This window comes from Saccopteryx leptura, chromosome 3 (genome assembly GCF_036850995.1).
Source record: "Saccopteryx leptura isolate mSacLep1 chromosome 3, mSacLep1_pri_phased_curated, whole genome shotgun sequence".
Taxonomy (NCBI): Eukaryota; Metazoa; Chordata; class Mammalia; order Chiroptera; family Emballonuridae; genus Saccopteryx; species Saccopteryx leptura.
Window position 1 is genome coordinate 167834236 of NC_089505.1, and position 16158 is coordinate 167850393.

The window sequence follows — 16158 nt, forward strand, 5'->3', positions numbered from 1 at the left end:
GTATACATTACAAAATAATCACCACAATAAGTACTGGTTCACATCCATCACTATGTTCAACTTACCTTGAAATCATTTATTGAGAACATAAATTCTGGGAACCATGGTATTTGGAAGAAGTAATAATAGCTGGACTTGAACAGCTGTGCAGGGTGTCGTAAAATATATTCTGAAATTAAAATGTCATGTTAGACCTTATTCAAGGCATATAAATTACATACTTACTATTGAAAGAACTTCTTTTTAAGGCAGTTTCACCTTTGAGATGATCCCATAAAAGAATCCACAAATAAAGATTTCTGTGTATTTCTCTTTAGAACAATTTTTATGTTCTTATATTTTATTATGAATATTTCTGATATTTAGAAAATTTATAGCTCTTTAAATAAAAAGGAAGTTCCATTTTATGAATTCTTTACTCAGAAAGGATCAGGAAACCCAAACAACACTGCCATTCTTTTAAGGTCGTTATCAGTGACCTAGCACTTCTCCTACGGACACATAGGGAGATAATTTTTTATTGTTTAAAAGATTTTCCTTATTGGTTGATTTTAATACCCTATCCATTTGGCCTCAAAAAATGAAAAAAGAACGTGTTCATAGGAAAAGAAAGTGTTTCCTATAAATTCACTCATATATCCAGAAAGTTCATCATTCAATGAATATTTGAATATCTACTGTTTGACAGAATTTAGCAGTGAACAAGACAAAAGATGTTCTCATTAACTTATACAATAAATAAGTAATGAATACTTAAAATATTTTGATAGCAATAATATCATAAAGAAAACAAAATGAGGTGATCTGATTAAGAGTGATAGTTGGGCCTGACCAGGTGGTAGATTGTTGACCTGGGATGCTGAGGACCCAAGTTTGAAACCTGAGGTTGTTGGCTTGAGCACAGGCTCATCTGGCTTGAGTGCGGGCTCATAAGCTTGAGCATGGGTTTGCTGGCTTGAGCACTGGATCATGGACATGACATCAGGTCATTGGCTTGAGCCCAAGATTACTGGCTTGAGCAAGGGGTCACTAGCTCAGCTGGAGCACCCTGGCCAAGGCACATATGAGAAAGCAACGAATGAACAACTAAAGTGACACAACTATAAGTTGATGCTTCTCATCTCTGTCCCTTCCTGTCTGTCTGTCCCTGTCTATCCTTCTCTCTGTTTCTTGTTTAAAAAAAAAAAGAGTGATAGTTGGGGGGGTGGTGGAGGGACTATTATTTAGTCGAGGTTGTCAGAATAGGCCTCTCTCAGCTGAGTCCTGAATGGTAAGAAACAATCAGCTATGCAAAGATCTAGAAGAGCATCTAGGAACAGAAAGTGGACCCTGGGCCTGGCACAATCAAGAAGCAGAAAGAAAGTGGATTTGGGCCCTGGCCGGTTGGCTCAGCGGTAGAGCGTTGGCCTGGCGTGCGGGGGACCCGGGTTCGATTCCCGGCCAGGGCACATAGGAGAAGCGCCCATTTGCTTCTCCACCCCCCACCCCCTCCTTCCTCTCTGTCTCTCTCTTCCCCTCCCGCAGCCAGGGCTCTATTGGAGCAAAGATGGCCCGGGCGCTGGGGATGGCTCCTTGGCCTCTGCCCCAGGCGCTAGAGTGGCTCTGGTCGCAACACAGCGACACCCCGGAGGGGCAGAGCATCGCCCCCTGGTGGGCAGAGCGTCGCCCCTGGTGGGCGTGCCGGGTGGATCCCGGTCGGGTGCATGCGGGAGTCTGTCTGACTGTCTCTCCCCGTTTCCAGCTTCAGAAAAATACAAAAAAAAAAAAAGAAAGTGGATGTGGCTGCTGCATAGTAAATGAGGAGGGTGGGTGGCATGAAATGAGTCAGAAAGAAAAGCAGAGGCCTGGCCAGGCACAGCCAAAATGATAAGGATTTAAAATACTTTGGGAAGATACTGAAGTTTTAAACTGGAAAGTAATAAAATCATATGTATTAAATGTGCATATTCTCAGGTAAGTGGGGGCATTGTCATTATTGAACAAGATTTTTTTCAGCGTTGCATTGAGAGATAGCAATACAATTAAAGGTAAAATATAGGCATATTATTTAAAGATCTCACATTGACCTGACTAGGGTTGAACCCATTATTGATAAAATATATAGTTTCAGAAATATTCCAAGTATATTTTTGCTGAAACAACCAATACAGTTTGTCCAAAACAGCATTTACTCTGGGGTCCTGATCAATTTAACAAGCATGTAGCATGACTCCTACTGACTAATGGAACTGAGAAAAACATGATGTATCTCAGTTTGATATCTGAATCCTAAGCATCCATCTTATTGCCTCAGCAGAGACAGGTCAATTGGATATGTATCTAAAATTCAACTCTTACACTTGTAATACACAATATTTAGGTAGTCATGGTCCTTTTCTCCCTCACTGCTCAAATTTTGAGGAAAAAACAGAAACGTGTTGTTCTGAATTTATTATTCCCTAGAGGCTTTTGTGGATTGCAGCAATACCTGAACCTCAGACAAGGCTAAAGAGGACAAAATTATAATTTCTGCCAAAACCAAATAAAATGTTCCTACCCATTATTTACAGACTTTAACCACTTTTAAGATTTTATGAATTCCCTTTATAGTAGCGGTTCTCAAAGTATAGTCCATGTACATCCCTGGGGGTCCCGAATGCCCTTTTAAGGAATCCAGATGTCAAAACTATTTTATAATAAAACAAAGACATTATAAGCTTTTCTCCCTTGGCTTACATTTGCATGGATGGTACAAAAGCAATGGTAGACAGAACCCTTGCTGCCAGAGCACTAAAGCAGTGATACTAAATAGTAGTAGTCATCACATTGTTCACTACCACACACCTGCAATAAACAAACAAACACATAAAACTAAGTGCCAGTTTCACTTAAGAATGTTCTTGAGGGAATCGCAAAAATTATTCATTTTATTATATATCAATCTTTGAGTACTTATTTTTTAAACATTGTGATGAAAGAGAAAGTACACACAAACGGCTGTCTTGAAGAAAAGCACTTCTGCAATTGTTTGAGTTAAGTTGAATTAGCTGCATTTCTTTATGAAACACCATTTTACTTGACAGGATGACTAACAAACTATCATCAGTCAGACCTGCATATCTGGCAGGTGGACATTTGAAAATGAACAAAGCGACCCTTTCACTTGAGAGACAATAGTCAACGGTATTTATTGCCAATGATAAAATTCAAGCTTTGAACTAAAAATTAGAATTTTGGAAACTTGTACCTGCTACTATGAGTTTAATGGCTTTGGACCCCTTGATGACATTTCTAACAATGAAATAGGGGTGATATTCATGAATGTGATTCTTTGATATTTTATAATGAAATGTTTCAAATTATAAAAAATCTGCATAATTCAAATAATATCTTCCAATGCATAATGCTGCAAAATCATACACAGGCAGAAAAAAAATCCATTCAAAATGCTTGAGAGACTAGTGGATTTTAACAGAACAGAGTACAAAATGTTTATTAGTATGACATCACATTTTACATTGTTTCTAATCTTTAAGAAGCCAACAGTTTTGAGTTTGATATAGTATTAACGAAAAAAAACCCAGTTATCTAAAAAGGCTATTAAAATACTCCTCCCTTTTTCAATTACAAATCTTTTTTTTGTATTTCTCTGAAGTTGAAAATGGGGAGGCAGCCAGACAGACTCCCGCATGTGCCCGACAGGGATCCACCCAGCATGCCCACCAGGGGGCGATGCTCTGCCCATCTGGGGCACTGCTCTGCTGCAACCAGGGCCATTCCAGCACCTGAGGCAGAGGCCATGGAGCCATCCTCAGCGCCCAGGCCAACCCGGCTCCAATGGAGCCCTGGCTGCGGGAGGGGAAGAGCAAGACAGAGAGGAAGGAGAGGGGGAGGGGTGGAGAAGCAGATGGGCACCTCTCCTGTGTGCCCCAGCCAGGAATCGAACCTGGGACTCCTGCACACCAGGCCGACGCTCTACCACTGAGCCAACTGGCCAGGGCCACAATTACAAATCTTTATGAGACCAGATTTTTTCACAGACTTCAATTCAAACAAAACATTGCAACAGATTGAATGCAGAAGCAGATCTGAGAATCCAGCTGCCAAATAAAGAGGTTTGTAGATATGTGAAACAATGACACTATTCTCACTAAAATTTTATTTTGAGAGATGTAACAAGTTTTCATTAAAATATTACTTATGTTAACATATACTAGGGTTATTCTTTAAACAAATCCAGACAGATTTTTTTAAATATCTCATTTAAAATTTTAAATACAATGAATATTTATGGAAGTAATCCACATTAAACAAAAGCTCACTGGGTATTAAATAATTTTTAAGATATAAAGGAATCCTGAGACCCAAAATTTGAGAACTGTGGCTCTAAAAAATGTTGCCATTCCTGGTAGCCAAGGCTGTCAGGCAAGAGGAGACTTTATTTCTAGGCTGCCAAGATCCAATACCAACAAAGTAATGTTACTGCATTTCCCCCTTTATCCCTTCCCAAGTTAGAAGTAAAATGTTTTCTAAAAAGAAATGAAATTATGCAAGCAAATATAAAGTATAGCTTCTAAGACTCTTTAAATAGTTAATATTTAAAGCATAGTGTCATGTGCTAATATCATATTTACTTATTTAATTTTACAAATATTAAGTTGATCAAATTTTGCTGTTTTTAATCTTAAGTGTCAATGAAAACAATAAATTGTTGTATTGGCAAAGATACTTTAATGAAAATTTAAACTCACCTGTAAACACATTTGGATGAGGGAAGTTAATAACAATAAGCTTCATCACCATTTCGGGATAACAGATGGCAATTAGCCAAGCAATCATGCCCCCCCAGTCATGGCCAATAAGAACACATTTGCTATACCCTGTAATCAAGAAATAAATGTTAACACCATCAAAATAAAACAGGTACACTTCAGAAACCATTAGTTCAGAACTAATCTATTCTGAAACATTATTCTTCTACCCTAATTACACACTTTGTGCTGATACTGAGTTTGGTATTTCTGAAACCTTTATGTCCAAATCACCTAGCTTTTTTTGAAAATACAGATGCCCAGGCTCCACACTAGACCTAAAATTCAGAATCTCTTTCAGGAATATATATATATGATCTACCGGAAAGTTCTGTCCGTTTTTGGAATAAAACAAAATACAAATTTTTCTTACCGCCAATAAACTTTATTAAATAATATATTTCCACACCAATCCTATCTTCCGAATATGGTCTGAAATGGTTTGTTGAGCTGAATTAACCCTTTCTGCAATCTCCGATGTTGTCAGAAAAGGATCTTGCTCCAACATGGTTTTAACAACATTGTCATCAATCAAAGATGGTCGCCCAGAACGTGGCTTATCAGAAAAGTCGAAATCACCTGTTTCGAATTTTTCAAACCATCTTCTGCATGTCCTATCAGAAACTATACCTTCACCAAACACTTTCAATAAATTTCTACATGCTTCTGTAGCATTTCTTCCTTGTTGAAATTTGTATACAATACAGTGGCATAAATGAACTTTATCAGTAGCCATGGGTACACTATCGCTTCACACATAAGACTAACGTGAATCAACTTTGTTTTAGTTAATTTGCTACGTCAGTATGTATACATTAAGTGATAAAAATAGAGAGGCACATGTGCACCAAATAAACATGTGCTTACGTGTCGGAACTTGTTGTGATATTAATAGACAGAACTTTCCGGTAGACCATATATATATAATATCTATAACTTATAATAATATATATTCAATCTGAAATAGTTTGGAAATCATGATTAAGACTGCTCATAATTAGTTCACAAGGAAGATCATTTGAGTTATTTTTGAATGTTGGAAAATTTCTAGTTACAGTAAAATCATAGATGTCCCATCTATGTCCAACTGGTAAACCTTTATTTCAAAGAAGCACGTATTTTCTCCCAAACTTCACAAATTCAGTGTCACAACTCAACACAGTAAAATATCACTAATCTGGAACTGTGAAGTCTAACTGAATTAGTGGAAAGTCTTAATTATAGTACCAATTATATACAAATTTCATTTCACATAACCATTATGATCATTTAAATTGGGTCAAAATATTGATTAGTAGTAATTCCTACAAGATTTCCTTTGTATAAACATATGAAAATTAATTTTTTATTTATTCCTAAAGTGCTTAAAATTACTTTTTTCAAGTAAGCATTTTTCACCATCACCCCACCACTATACTAACACACTACACACACACACACACACACACACACACACACACACAAACATCTTGATAAAATTGCATGATGTCAAATTTAGGCCAGATCTGGCTGAATTACCACAAAATATGAATTAATATGGCTGTTGGAAATCAGTGTCTCTGAGTCAATTTTACTGCAATTGAACTAAATGACAGCAATGCATCAACACTCCCAGACTCATCCATTTTTTTCTTCTCTAAGAATATTGGCCTGATCTATGCTATCATTAGATTATTGTAGAAAAGGCCTTTAATTTGATTTTATGGATTTCTCACTATAATTGGTTCCATTAACATATTGATAGTAACAGCCGGGTTTTAATCAAAAGGGATGTAGTGAATTACATTGTTGTTGAAAAAAATTTACTCTTTCCCTCTTCCCACTGCCATAGAAAGAGTATACTTTGCTGCCCCTTTGATGGTAGACTGGACTGTGAGAATTGCATTGCTCTTGAGATGGGTCTGTGATTTAACTCTGGGCTCGCCAAGCCATTTGACATGTTTTGGCCAATGGGCTGATAGTAGAGACCTGAAATATTCTTGTGCCATTTCTGCCACTGCTGGGAAAATATTCCCCCCAGTAGCTCCTCCCCTTTAGCCTGGGCTCCAGACCAAATCACAGTGAAACGCCAGTTCCAGCTGGACCTACGCTGGAGGTGTCCAGCCTACAGCTGACCTGCAGATTCACAAGCACAGGAATAAATGTGTGTGTTTGTAAGCCACTGAGTTTGGGTGTTTGTTCCACAGTATCCCTGTGGAACTAACTGATCAATACAAGAAAGGCAATGCAAGTGCTTCTGCATCTTGTCACATTTTAAAATTAATATTTAAGTGTGAGTTTTGAAGACAATTTTTCTTAGTATAAGATTCAAATTTCCAATAATTCTAAAAATAATAAATAGTAACATTAAGTCTATTTTTAAAAACAAATTCTGAAAGTCATTCTTGGCTGGTGGACTGAATAATTATTCTGGATGTATTATTTTAAATTCCTTGTATAAATATTTTGGTCTGTATACCCAAAACCATGGTGACAGGACCCAGAGAATAACTCACGTAGGTGAAAAATGCATCCTCTCAGGAAATGAGGTTATCAATTCATAATTTCTTGAAATAAATTAATTAATTAAAATAATTATAGTTTTTTTTAAAGTAACCTACCTAAAGAGTCTAAAATATCCTTTATATCTGTAATTAGACAGTCCAATTTATAATTCTCTCGCTGAATGGGAGCATCCGTTTCTCCATAGCCTCTCAAATCCAGTGCTACAACACGGTATTCACTTTTAAATTCCCTTAGCTGGTGACGCCAGGAATACCTGCAAGATATAAGAAACATTAAAAATACCACAGTAATTAATACAAATAGTAAATGAATACAAACATTACAGGTTTCCTAAGCAGAAAACTGTAAGAAACTCCTTATCTTGAGAAAGGCTGCAGCACTGGGTATGAGCAGGAAGGAAGAGACCTGTCTAAGAAGGAAGCACTGGCCTTCTTTATTAAAAAAAAATTTTTTTTACCAGCCCCAGTGAGATGTAACAAAGGGATAGTATTTACATAAACTACAAAATATCAGATACTAAAAGCAATATACTTATATATGTATTTAATAATTTTCTAAGCTTTTAAAAAAATTCTAAGCTTTTCTTATGTATGCAGCTATCAGGGAATCTATATCTACAAATGCTTCTGTAATGCAGAACCATTTGATTCTCTGAACAAATTTATGAGATGAAAATTTATTTCCCTAAAAATTAGAGTTTACTTACTTTATTCCACTGTCAAATAGGGTTTAGTATTTTTTAGTATTAATAGTTTACTTATGAATGAAAAAGTCTGAAGATTACAGAAAGATTATGACTACAAGAATCTAATGAAACAACTGGTTCAGATAAACCTCTTCTTAATAAAACAAAATTCTTCTGTGGCAAAAATCCTACACCATGAGTACAGTACAAGCAAGTGTGCTATGAAAAATATTAAAGAATCAAAATGGAACTGCTGTTGACATATTAAAATGGCCATATTGCCTGACCAGGCGGTGGCGCAGTGGATAGAGCATCGGACTGGGATGCGGAAGGACCCAGGTTCGAGACCCCAAGGTTGCCAGCTTGAGTGCAGGCTCATCTGGTTTGAGCAAGGCTCACCAGCTTGGACCAAGGTCGCTGGCTCCAGCAAGGGGTTACTTGGTCTGCTGAAGGCCCGTGGTCAAGGCACATGTGAGAAAGCAATCAATGAACAACTAAGGTGTTACAACGCACAATGAAAAACTAATGATTGATGCTTCTCATCTCTCTCCGTTCCTGTCTGTCTGTCCCTGTCTATCCTTCTTTCTGACTCACTCTCTGTCTCTGTAAAAAATAAATAAATAAATAAAATTTTTTTAAAAATGGCCATATTACTAGACCTTGGCCAAGTAGATCAGTTGGTTAGAGCATTGTCTGATGTGCCAAGGTTGTGGGTTGGATCTCTGGTCAGGGCACATACAAGAATCAAGCAATGAATGCATAAATAAGTGGAACAACAAGTCGATGTTTACTTTCTCTCTCTTTCTACCCCTTCCTCTCTCTGTCTCTAAAAAAATCAATTAAAAAAATAAAATAAAATAAAAAGGCCAAGGCCCTGGGCAGTTGGCTCAGTGGTAGAGCATCGGCCTGGCATGCAGGAGACCTGGGTTCGATTCCCGGCCAGGGCACAAAGGAGAAGCGCCCATCTGCTTCTCCACCCCTCCCCCTCTCCTTCCTCTCTGTCTCGCTCTTCCCCTCCCGCAGCCAAGGCTCCATTGGAGCAAAGTTGGCCCGGGCTCTGAGGATGGCTACATGGCCTCTGCCTCAGGTGCTAAAATGGCTCAGGTTGCAACAGAACGACGCCCCAGATGGGCAGACATCGCCCCCTGGTGGGCGTGCCGGGTGGGTCCCTGTCGGGCACACGCGGGAGTCTGTCTGACTGCCTCCCCGTTTTCAACTTCAGAGAAATACAAAAAAAAAAAAAAGGCCACATTGCTACAAGCCAACTCCTGGAGGCCTCTGCTGGGCCAGGTATTCCCTTTGTGCTTGATCTTGGAATGGCAGAATTAATTCAAATACAGAGATCCATGAGATTTTCTTCTTCAATTAAGCAAAATCATTTTGAATAATAACGAACAGGAAAAAAAGACGCGGATTTTTTCAAAGTGATTCGTTATGTTATGAAACTCAAAATATGCATTAAAAATTTTGCATGCACATCTGTTTAGGGAAACACAATGTAAAATTGTCTGACACCAGCCAAATGGGAGATTATTGTCTGAAAAGAGTTTTGGAGTTCCATAAACAAGTGAACACAGTGATCTGAGATTATAAACCAATAGTGAGAGGGGACTGCAATGCAAAATGACACAAAGCAATAAGATCAATAAAACAAATCAGCCATTTTTCATCAACAGACATTATCAGGAAGGGTGTCAGACACATATTTGGAATTGTATCTATGATTCATGAAAATCTGCAAAATCATTACCAATTAAGATGAATTTGAAAATGTTAACAAAAGCGTTTTTGTTAGGTAGGCCATAGCAATACTGTTGCAACAAATGAAGCAGTTTGTTTCCTTAGATACTCATCTGTCTACACATATTATATTATTTTCTCATTAGCCTTACTTAAATTTTTGAATTGATTTTTTTATGTCTTTGTAACTGAAGTCCAACTCTTTCCTCTATATTAATCCATCATACCCGATCAACAATTTGCAGATTTAACCTCTTAAATACTTATTTAATCACTTTTCCTAGCCACCCCTACTATCATTATCTTAATTAAGGCCTCCAGTAATGCAGCAGCCTATTGACTGGTCTGTGTCCACTTCATTCCTTTTGGTTCTATCTTCTACCAAATCAAAGTGATGTATGTAGTCAACCCACAAACTCTTTCATGTAATTTCCTGTCTTAAAATATTTTCTTGACACCCTATTAACTCATCATGTGAAGCCCAAGCTACATCTGGCAGACAAAACCTCCAAGAGTTGACTATTACCCAATTTTCTAGCTTGATCACTTTACACTCTGTTACTTGCTGTTTAATAAAAAGAGCCAGCACCTACATCATGCTCACCATGTGCCTGACACAATACTAAGTGCTTCAGATAAAGTAATGTTGATCTTCAAAACAGTACTATGGTGTAGGTACTATTATCATCCCCACTTTATTTATTTATTTATTTATTTAAAGTTTTTTATTTATTTATTCATTTTAGAGAGGAGAAGGAGAGACAGAGAGAGAGAAAGGGGGAGGAGCTGGAAGCATCAACTCCCATATGTGCCTTGACCAGGCAAGCCCAGGGTTCGAACCGGCGACCTCAGCATTTCCAGGTCGACGCTTTATCCACTGCGCCACCACAGGTCAGGCAACATCATCCCCACTTTAGAGCAGAAGAAACAGAGGCACAGAGGTTAACTGGTGTGCCAGAGGTCACAGAATTAGCAGACAGCAGAGAGCAGGATTCAGATCCTGCTGCCTCTGGGGTGCTAAGTCATTTGTAGGGAATAAACACAGTATTGTTATTTTGCTTTTATGACTTTGATCATATGATATCCTTTGTCTGAAACATTATTGCTCCCCTCATTTCCCGACTTCCCCCCTGATTGAACTCCTCTCAGTGGGCGTCTTTTCCTCCAGGAGACTCACCAGGCTCCCTCCTCCACAGGCAGGCTGGTTGAGTCCCTTCTGTATTCTCTACGTGTATGTATACTCTTCAGTATACTGGACATGTGCTTTATAATGATGTGATGGTGTCTGTTGCTTCCATTTAATTGTAAGCTCCCTGAGTTGCCTGGTAGAATATCTAGACCATATAGGTGTTCAACAGAAATTTGTTGAAAAAGTAACACAACAAACAAATGAAAGCACCGAATCATAGTAGTGCTTGTGACAATGACAACTGAAGTTCCCAAATTCCTGTTGGGGAATTTATATTCAATTTTTATTAAAATGTGCATTGTTTTCTTTTTCAATTACAGTTTACTTTCAATATTATTTTGTATTGGTTTCAAGTGTACAGTATCGTGGTTAGACAATCAAATACTTTACAAAGTGTTCCCTCCAATATTTCCAGTGCCCCTCTGGCACCATACATAATTATTACAATAGTATTGACTATATTCCCTATGCTTCACTTTATACCCCCATCTATTTTGTACCTATCAGTTTGTACTCTGTTATCCCTTTACCTTTTTCAGCCATGCCCCCCAATAAAATGTGCACTGTTTTGATAATGTCTTCATTCAGAATTCAATTAGAGATTGCAAGATAGAAATTTGATTCAAAATAATGTGTACAACCCCAAAATATTTTACATTTAAAATTGTATTAGATATTATGAAAACAAAATACCTGCATATTTCATTATCTTATTAATAATTTCAATTGCCTTATAAATAAACTTAACTATTGCCATTATCAATGAATGGAATCAATATCTTAAACCAGGGGTCCCCAAACTTTTTACACAGGGGCCGGTTCACTGTCCCTCAGACCGTTGGAGGGCCGGACTATAAAAAAAAAACTATGAACAAATCCCTATGCACACTGCACATATCTTATTTTAAAGTAAAAAAACAAAACGGGAACAAATACAATATTTAAAATAAAGAACAAGTAAATTTGAATCAACAAACTGACCAGTATTTCAATGGGAACTATGGGCCTGCTTTTGGCTAATGAGATGGTCAATGTCCGGTTCCATATTTGTCACTGCTAGCCGTAACAAATGATGAAACTGTGCATCAGTTAGTCTAGATCTGGTTGGAGATTTCAGATGTTTCATTCTGGAAAAAGTCTGTTCACAGACATAAGTGCTGCCAAAGATGGTTGCCATTTTGAGTGCATGGTTCCTGAGATTAGGATATGTCTCAGAGGGGAGAGATGCATAGAAATTAGGCAAACTGCTTGACTTGAATGTGTCTTTCTGAGAGTCACAATTCTGCAGTTCAGCCAGTTCCATTTGGTAAATTGTATCCACATTTTCAATGTCAATAGAAAATGGGTTACGGAAAAGCTGTATGTCCTGTTCATGGAGATGAAGCTTTTTAAATCTGAATTGGAACGCCTTTTGCATCTTTCCCAGTGAATCCACACGTTTCTTTTGGGAATGCAATCAAGGGTTTTTCCGCTAACAGATTTTGAGTTAAGGGGAGATGGCAGAAATTTTCCTCCTTCACTAGTTTGATAAGGAGGCCTAATTTTACTTCAAATGCTCTCACATGTGATTGCATATCACAGATGAGCTTCCCTTTTCCTTGAATTGCACATTGAAACTGTTGAGTAGCTCTGTTACATCTGTCAGAAAGACGAGGTGCCATTTCCATTCTGCATCATTGAGCTCTGGTACTTCTTTGTTTTTTGAAAGCATAAAAGCTGTAATCTGTGGAAGTAAGTCATAGAAATGTCTCAAAACTCTCCCTCGACTCAGCCAATGGACTTCTGTGTGGTACAGAACATCTCCATGGGCAACATTTAGCTCAGACAGAAATTCCTGAAATTGTCTGTGGTTTAGTGCATTAGCTCTAATGAAGTTAACACAAGATACCACCATTTTCATAACAGAGTCCCACTTCAGTGGTTTACTACATAGCGCTTGTTGGTGGATGAGGCAGTGTATGGCTATTGGATGAGAATGGTTACGTTTGTCCATCTCTTGGTTAATGCAAGCAATTGCTCCTTTCTTAGACCCCAGCATGCTAGGAGCACCATCAGTTGTCACACTGGCTAGTTTAGCCCAGTCCAGCTCCAAATCCTTCACAGTTTGGGAAACCTTTTCATAGATATCCTCTCCTGTAGTTGTTCCTTTGATGCTTTGCAGTGCAGCAAGCTCTTCTGTGACTTCAAAATTGTCATTCGTCCCACGAATAAAAATTAGAAGTTGTGCAGAATCACGAACATCATTGCTCTCATCGAGTGCCAAGGAAAAATAGGAAAGTTTTCTTGCGGAGTTTTGCAAATGCTGATACAAATTGTCTCCCATTTCTTCAATCCTTTGTTGAAGAAATGAAATCCTTCAATTTCTCTTTAACAAATTCTCCCTCCACAAATGGTCTGCCAGTGCATGCTATTAGCTTGGCAATTTGAAAGCATGCCACCTTGCCCAGCACCGCCTCCAGTGCTGTATTCAAGGATGGTGTAACACTGTGTATACAGCGTCCTGGACACCTGCAGCAGCAGCAGTGGTGGGTCTCTTCTGTGGGAAGCCCACTGCTGCATGTTTCCCCTATTATAAGACACCTCCTAAAAATAAGACAGCCCCCGTCTTTTGGGGGTAAAATTAATATAAGACAGGGTCTTATAATAGGGGAAACATGGTGTGTAGTAATGTGGGGGGAGACTTTTGGGCAAAGGGAGGTTATAGGGGTCATTATGTTGTTGTATATTTGGGGGAGTATGGGGGCCATTGTACTGTGTAGTAATGGTTATAGTGCTTTGCCTTTCTTCCTACTTCTGCTGTTATTTCACACTGCTTCCGGTGATGTGGGGCACCACAGCTGCAAACCGGATGTGCGTCATATGATGCGCTGTGCTTCCGAAGCCCTGATGTGTGCATCCTGCATTACCGGAAGTAGTACTGTAGTGAGCCACGCCGCCACATACAGTACTCCAGGAGTACTCTCACTGACCACCAATGAAAGAGGTGCCCCTTCCGGAAGTGTGGCAGGGGCCGGATAAATGGCCTCAGGGGGCCACATGCAGCCTGCGGCCATAGTTTGGGGACCCCTGTCTTAAACATTTCTAAGAAATAAAGAAACTGTTATCTTAATAATGAGCCAGAGAGAGACAAAGGGACAGATAGGGACAGACAGACTGGAAGGGAGAGAGATGAGAAGCATCAGTTCTTCATTGGGGCACTTTAGTTGTTCATTGATTGCTTTCTCATATGTGCCTTGACCAGGGGACTACAGAGTGAGTGACCTCTTGCTCAAGCCAGCGACCTTGGGCTCAAGCCAATGACCACGGGGTCATGTCTATGATCCCATGCTCAAGTTAGTGACCTCGGGGTATTGAACCTGGGTCCTCTGTGTCCCAGTCCGACACTCTATCCCCTGCGGCACCACCTGGTCAGGCCAAAGAGTAATTTTTAAATGTAATCTTCCTGGAGTTCATAAATAAAGAATATTTGATTTACACATTAAACTGAAAATGAAATCACACCAGTAGTAGACCAATGGGCATGTCATTCATATAATTAAAACATAAACAACCCCTTTGATACAAGAATGAGCTATATTGCAAAATCAGTAACTCCTGGAAATATTAAAATTTTAAAAATGAGCTAATTTCATTCACAGTTGATTTCTGGTAGATTTTGGTAATAGCAGAGAACTCTTTTTAAAAAGAAACCTCTTTCCTAGTTACTACTCTTAATGTAAGGAAGGCTTCTAGTTTTCCAGACTAGCCATTTTCAGATGGAGAATATCCTTTTCCCCTTCGCAGCAGAGTAAAAGCCTCGTCAGCCTCTGTGCTCAGCTGCATGTGTGTGTGAAGAGTCCTCATTTGCCTTAGCACTTGAATAATGACAAATGCATTCCATACAGCTGATGATGAAGACGACTCAAAGAAACTGCCTGCATCAGCTCAGAATATTTTTAAAAGCAATGCAAATTGAAGGGGAGAGAGAGGAGTAAAATCATCATTTGACAAACAGCTCTATTTTGGGTTAATTTAGCTAAAGGTCTCAAAGATGTATATCTTGTTTGAAGTTTCCTTTAGATTTAAAAAAAAGAAGATGCAGGATTTTACTGTTTCTGTGTAACATTTAATAGTATATATTAAATGACACCAATTCTCAATGCTATTCTTAGGTAATGATAGTAAATATAGGTAATGCTTTTCTGTTTAAAAAGCACTTTTACACACATTACAAATTTATGATTCCTTTGTTTTCATTGTGTCAAATAGTCTGACCTACTTGATCTACAAGTAGTCAACCTGGTCCCTACTGCCCACTAGTGGGTGTTCCAGCTTTCATGGTGGGCGGTAGTGGAGCAACCAAAGTATAAATAAAAAGATAGATTTAACTATAGTAACTTGTTTTATAAATATTTATTCTGCCAAACAGCGAAAATTCGACATAAAGTACTTGGTAAGTAATTATTATTATATGCTTTAACTTGCTGTAACTCTGCTTTATAAATTTTATAAAGTAAAGTTACTTCCCTACTTTATAAATCACCATTACTGTGGAACCAGTAGGCGGTTAGAAAATTTTACTACTAACAGAGATACAAAAGTGGGCGGTAGGTATAAAAAGGTTGACTGCCCCTGAATGACATGATGTCTTGTATATTTAGGCCAAACTTGATAATAGCAGAATAATATTCACATTTAAAATGTAAATTAATTTGATTTGAAATGCCAGGCAAAGTTTTTTCTGGTTTTCAAAGTAAAGAGAAATGCAAGAGAAGGGCCTTTTAGAAAAAGAGGAATGAAAGCCCAAGGGAGAGACTTGAAGTTCCTTAATCAAAATAGCTTTGTTCTCGAAAGTGGAATTGCTGGGTCATAAGGCAGTTCCATTTTTAATTTTTGAGGAAACGCCATACAGTTTTTCACAGCAGCTGTACCAGTCTGCTGTGCACAAAGCTTCCTTCCCCTTTCTCCATCCCCTTGCCAATACTTGTTTGCTGATTTATTGAAGATAGCCATGTTGACATGTGTGAGGTGATATCTCATTGTGGTTTTAATTTGCATTTCTGTGATGATTATTAACATTAAACATTTCTTCATGTCTATTGGCCATCTGTATGTCTTCTTTGGAGAAGTGTGTATTCAAATCCTTTACCCATTTTTTAATTGGATTGTGTTTTTGGGGAGTGTTTAGTTGAATTAGTTCTTTATAAATTTTGAATACTAACTCCTAATCAGATGTATCATTGGTGAATATGTTCTCCCATTCAGAGGGT

General features: G+C 38.3%; 1 protein-coding gene across 2 annotated transcripts in view; it reads right to left on the minus strand.

Moving 5' to 3' along the window:
* EPHX4 (epoxide hydrolase 4) overlaps window positions 1-16158 on the minus strand; it is a 49937-nt gene that overhangs the window by 23584 nt on the left and 10195 nt on the right. For both annotated transcript variants that reach the window (XM_066372221.1, XM_066372220.1), the window contains exons 3-5: window positions 7391-7548; window positions 4731-4859; window positions 66-169 (exon numbers count right to left, since the gene is read on the minus strand). In XM_066372221.1, the coding sequence (XP_066228318.1) occupies window positions 66-169; window positions 4731-4859; window positions 7391-7548 (391 nt within the window). The remainder of the gene's footprint in view (window positions 1-65; window positions 170-4730; window positions 4860-7390; window positions 7549-16158) is intronic.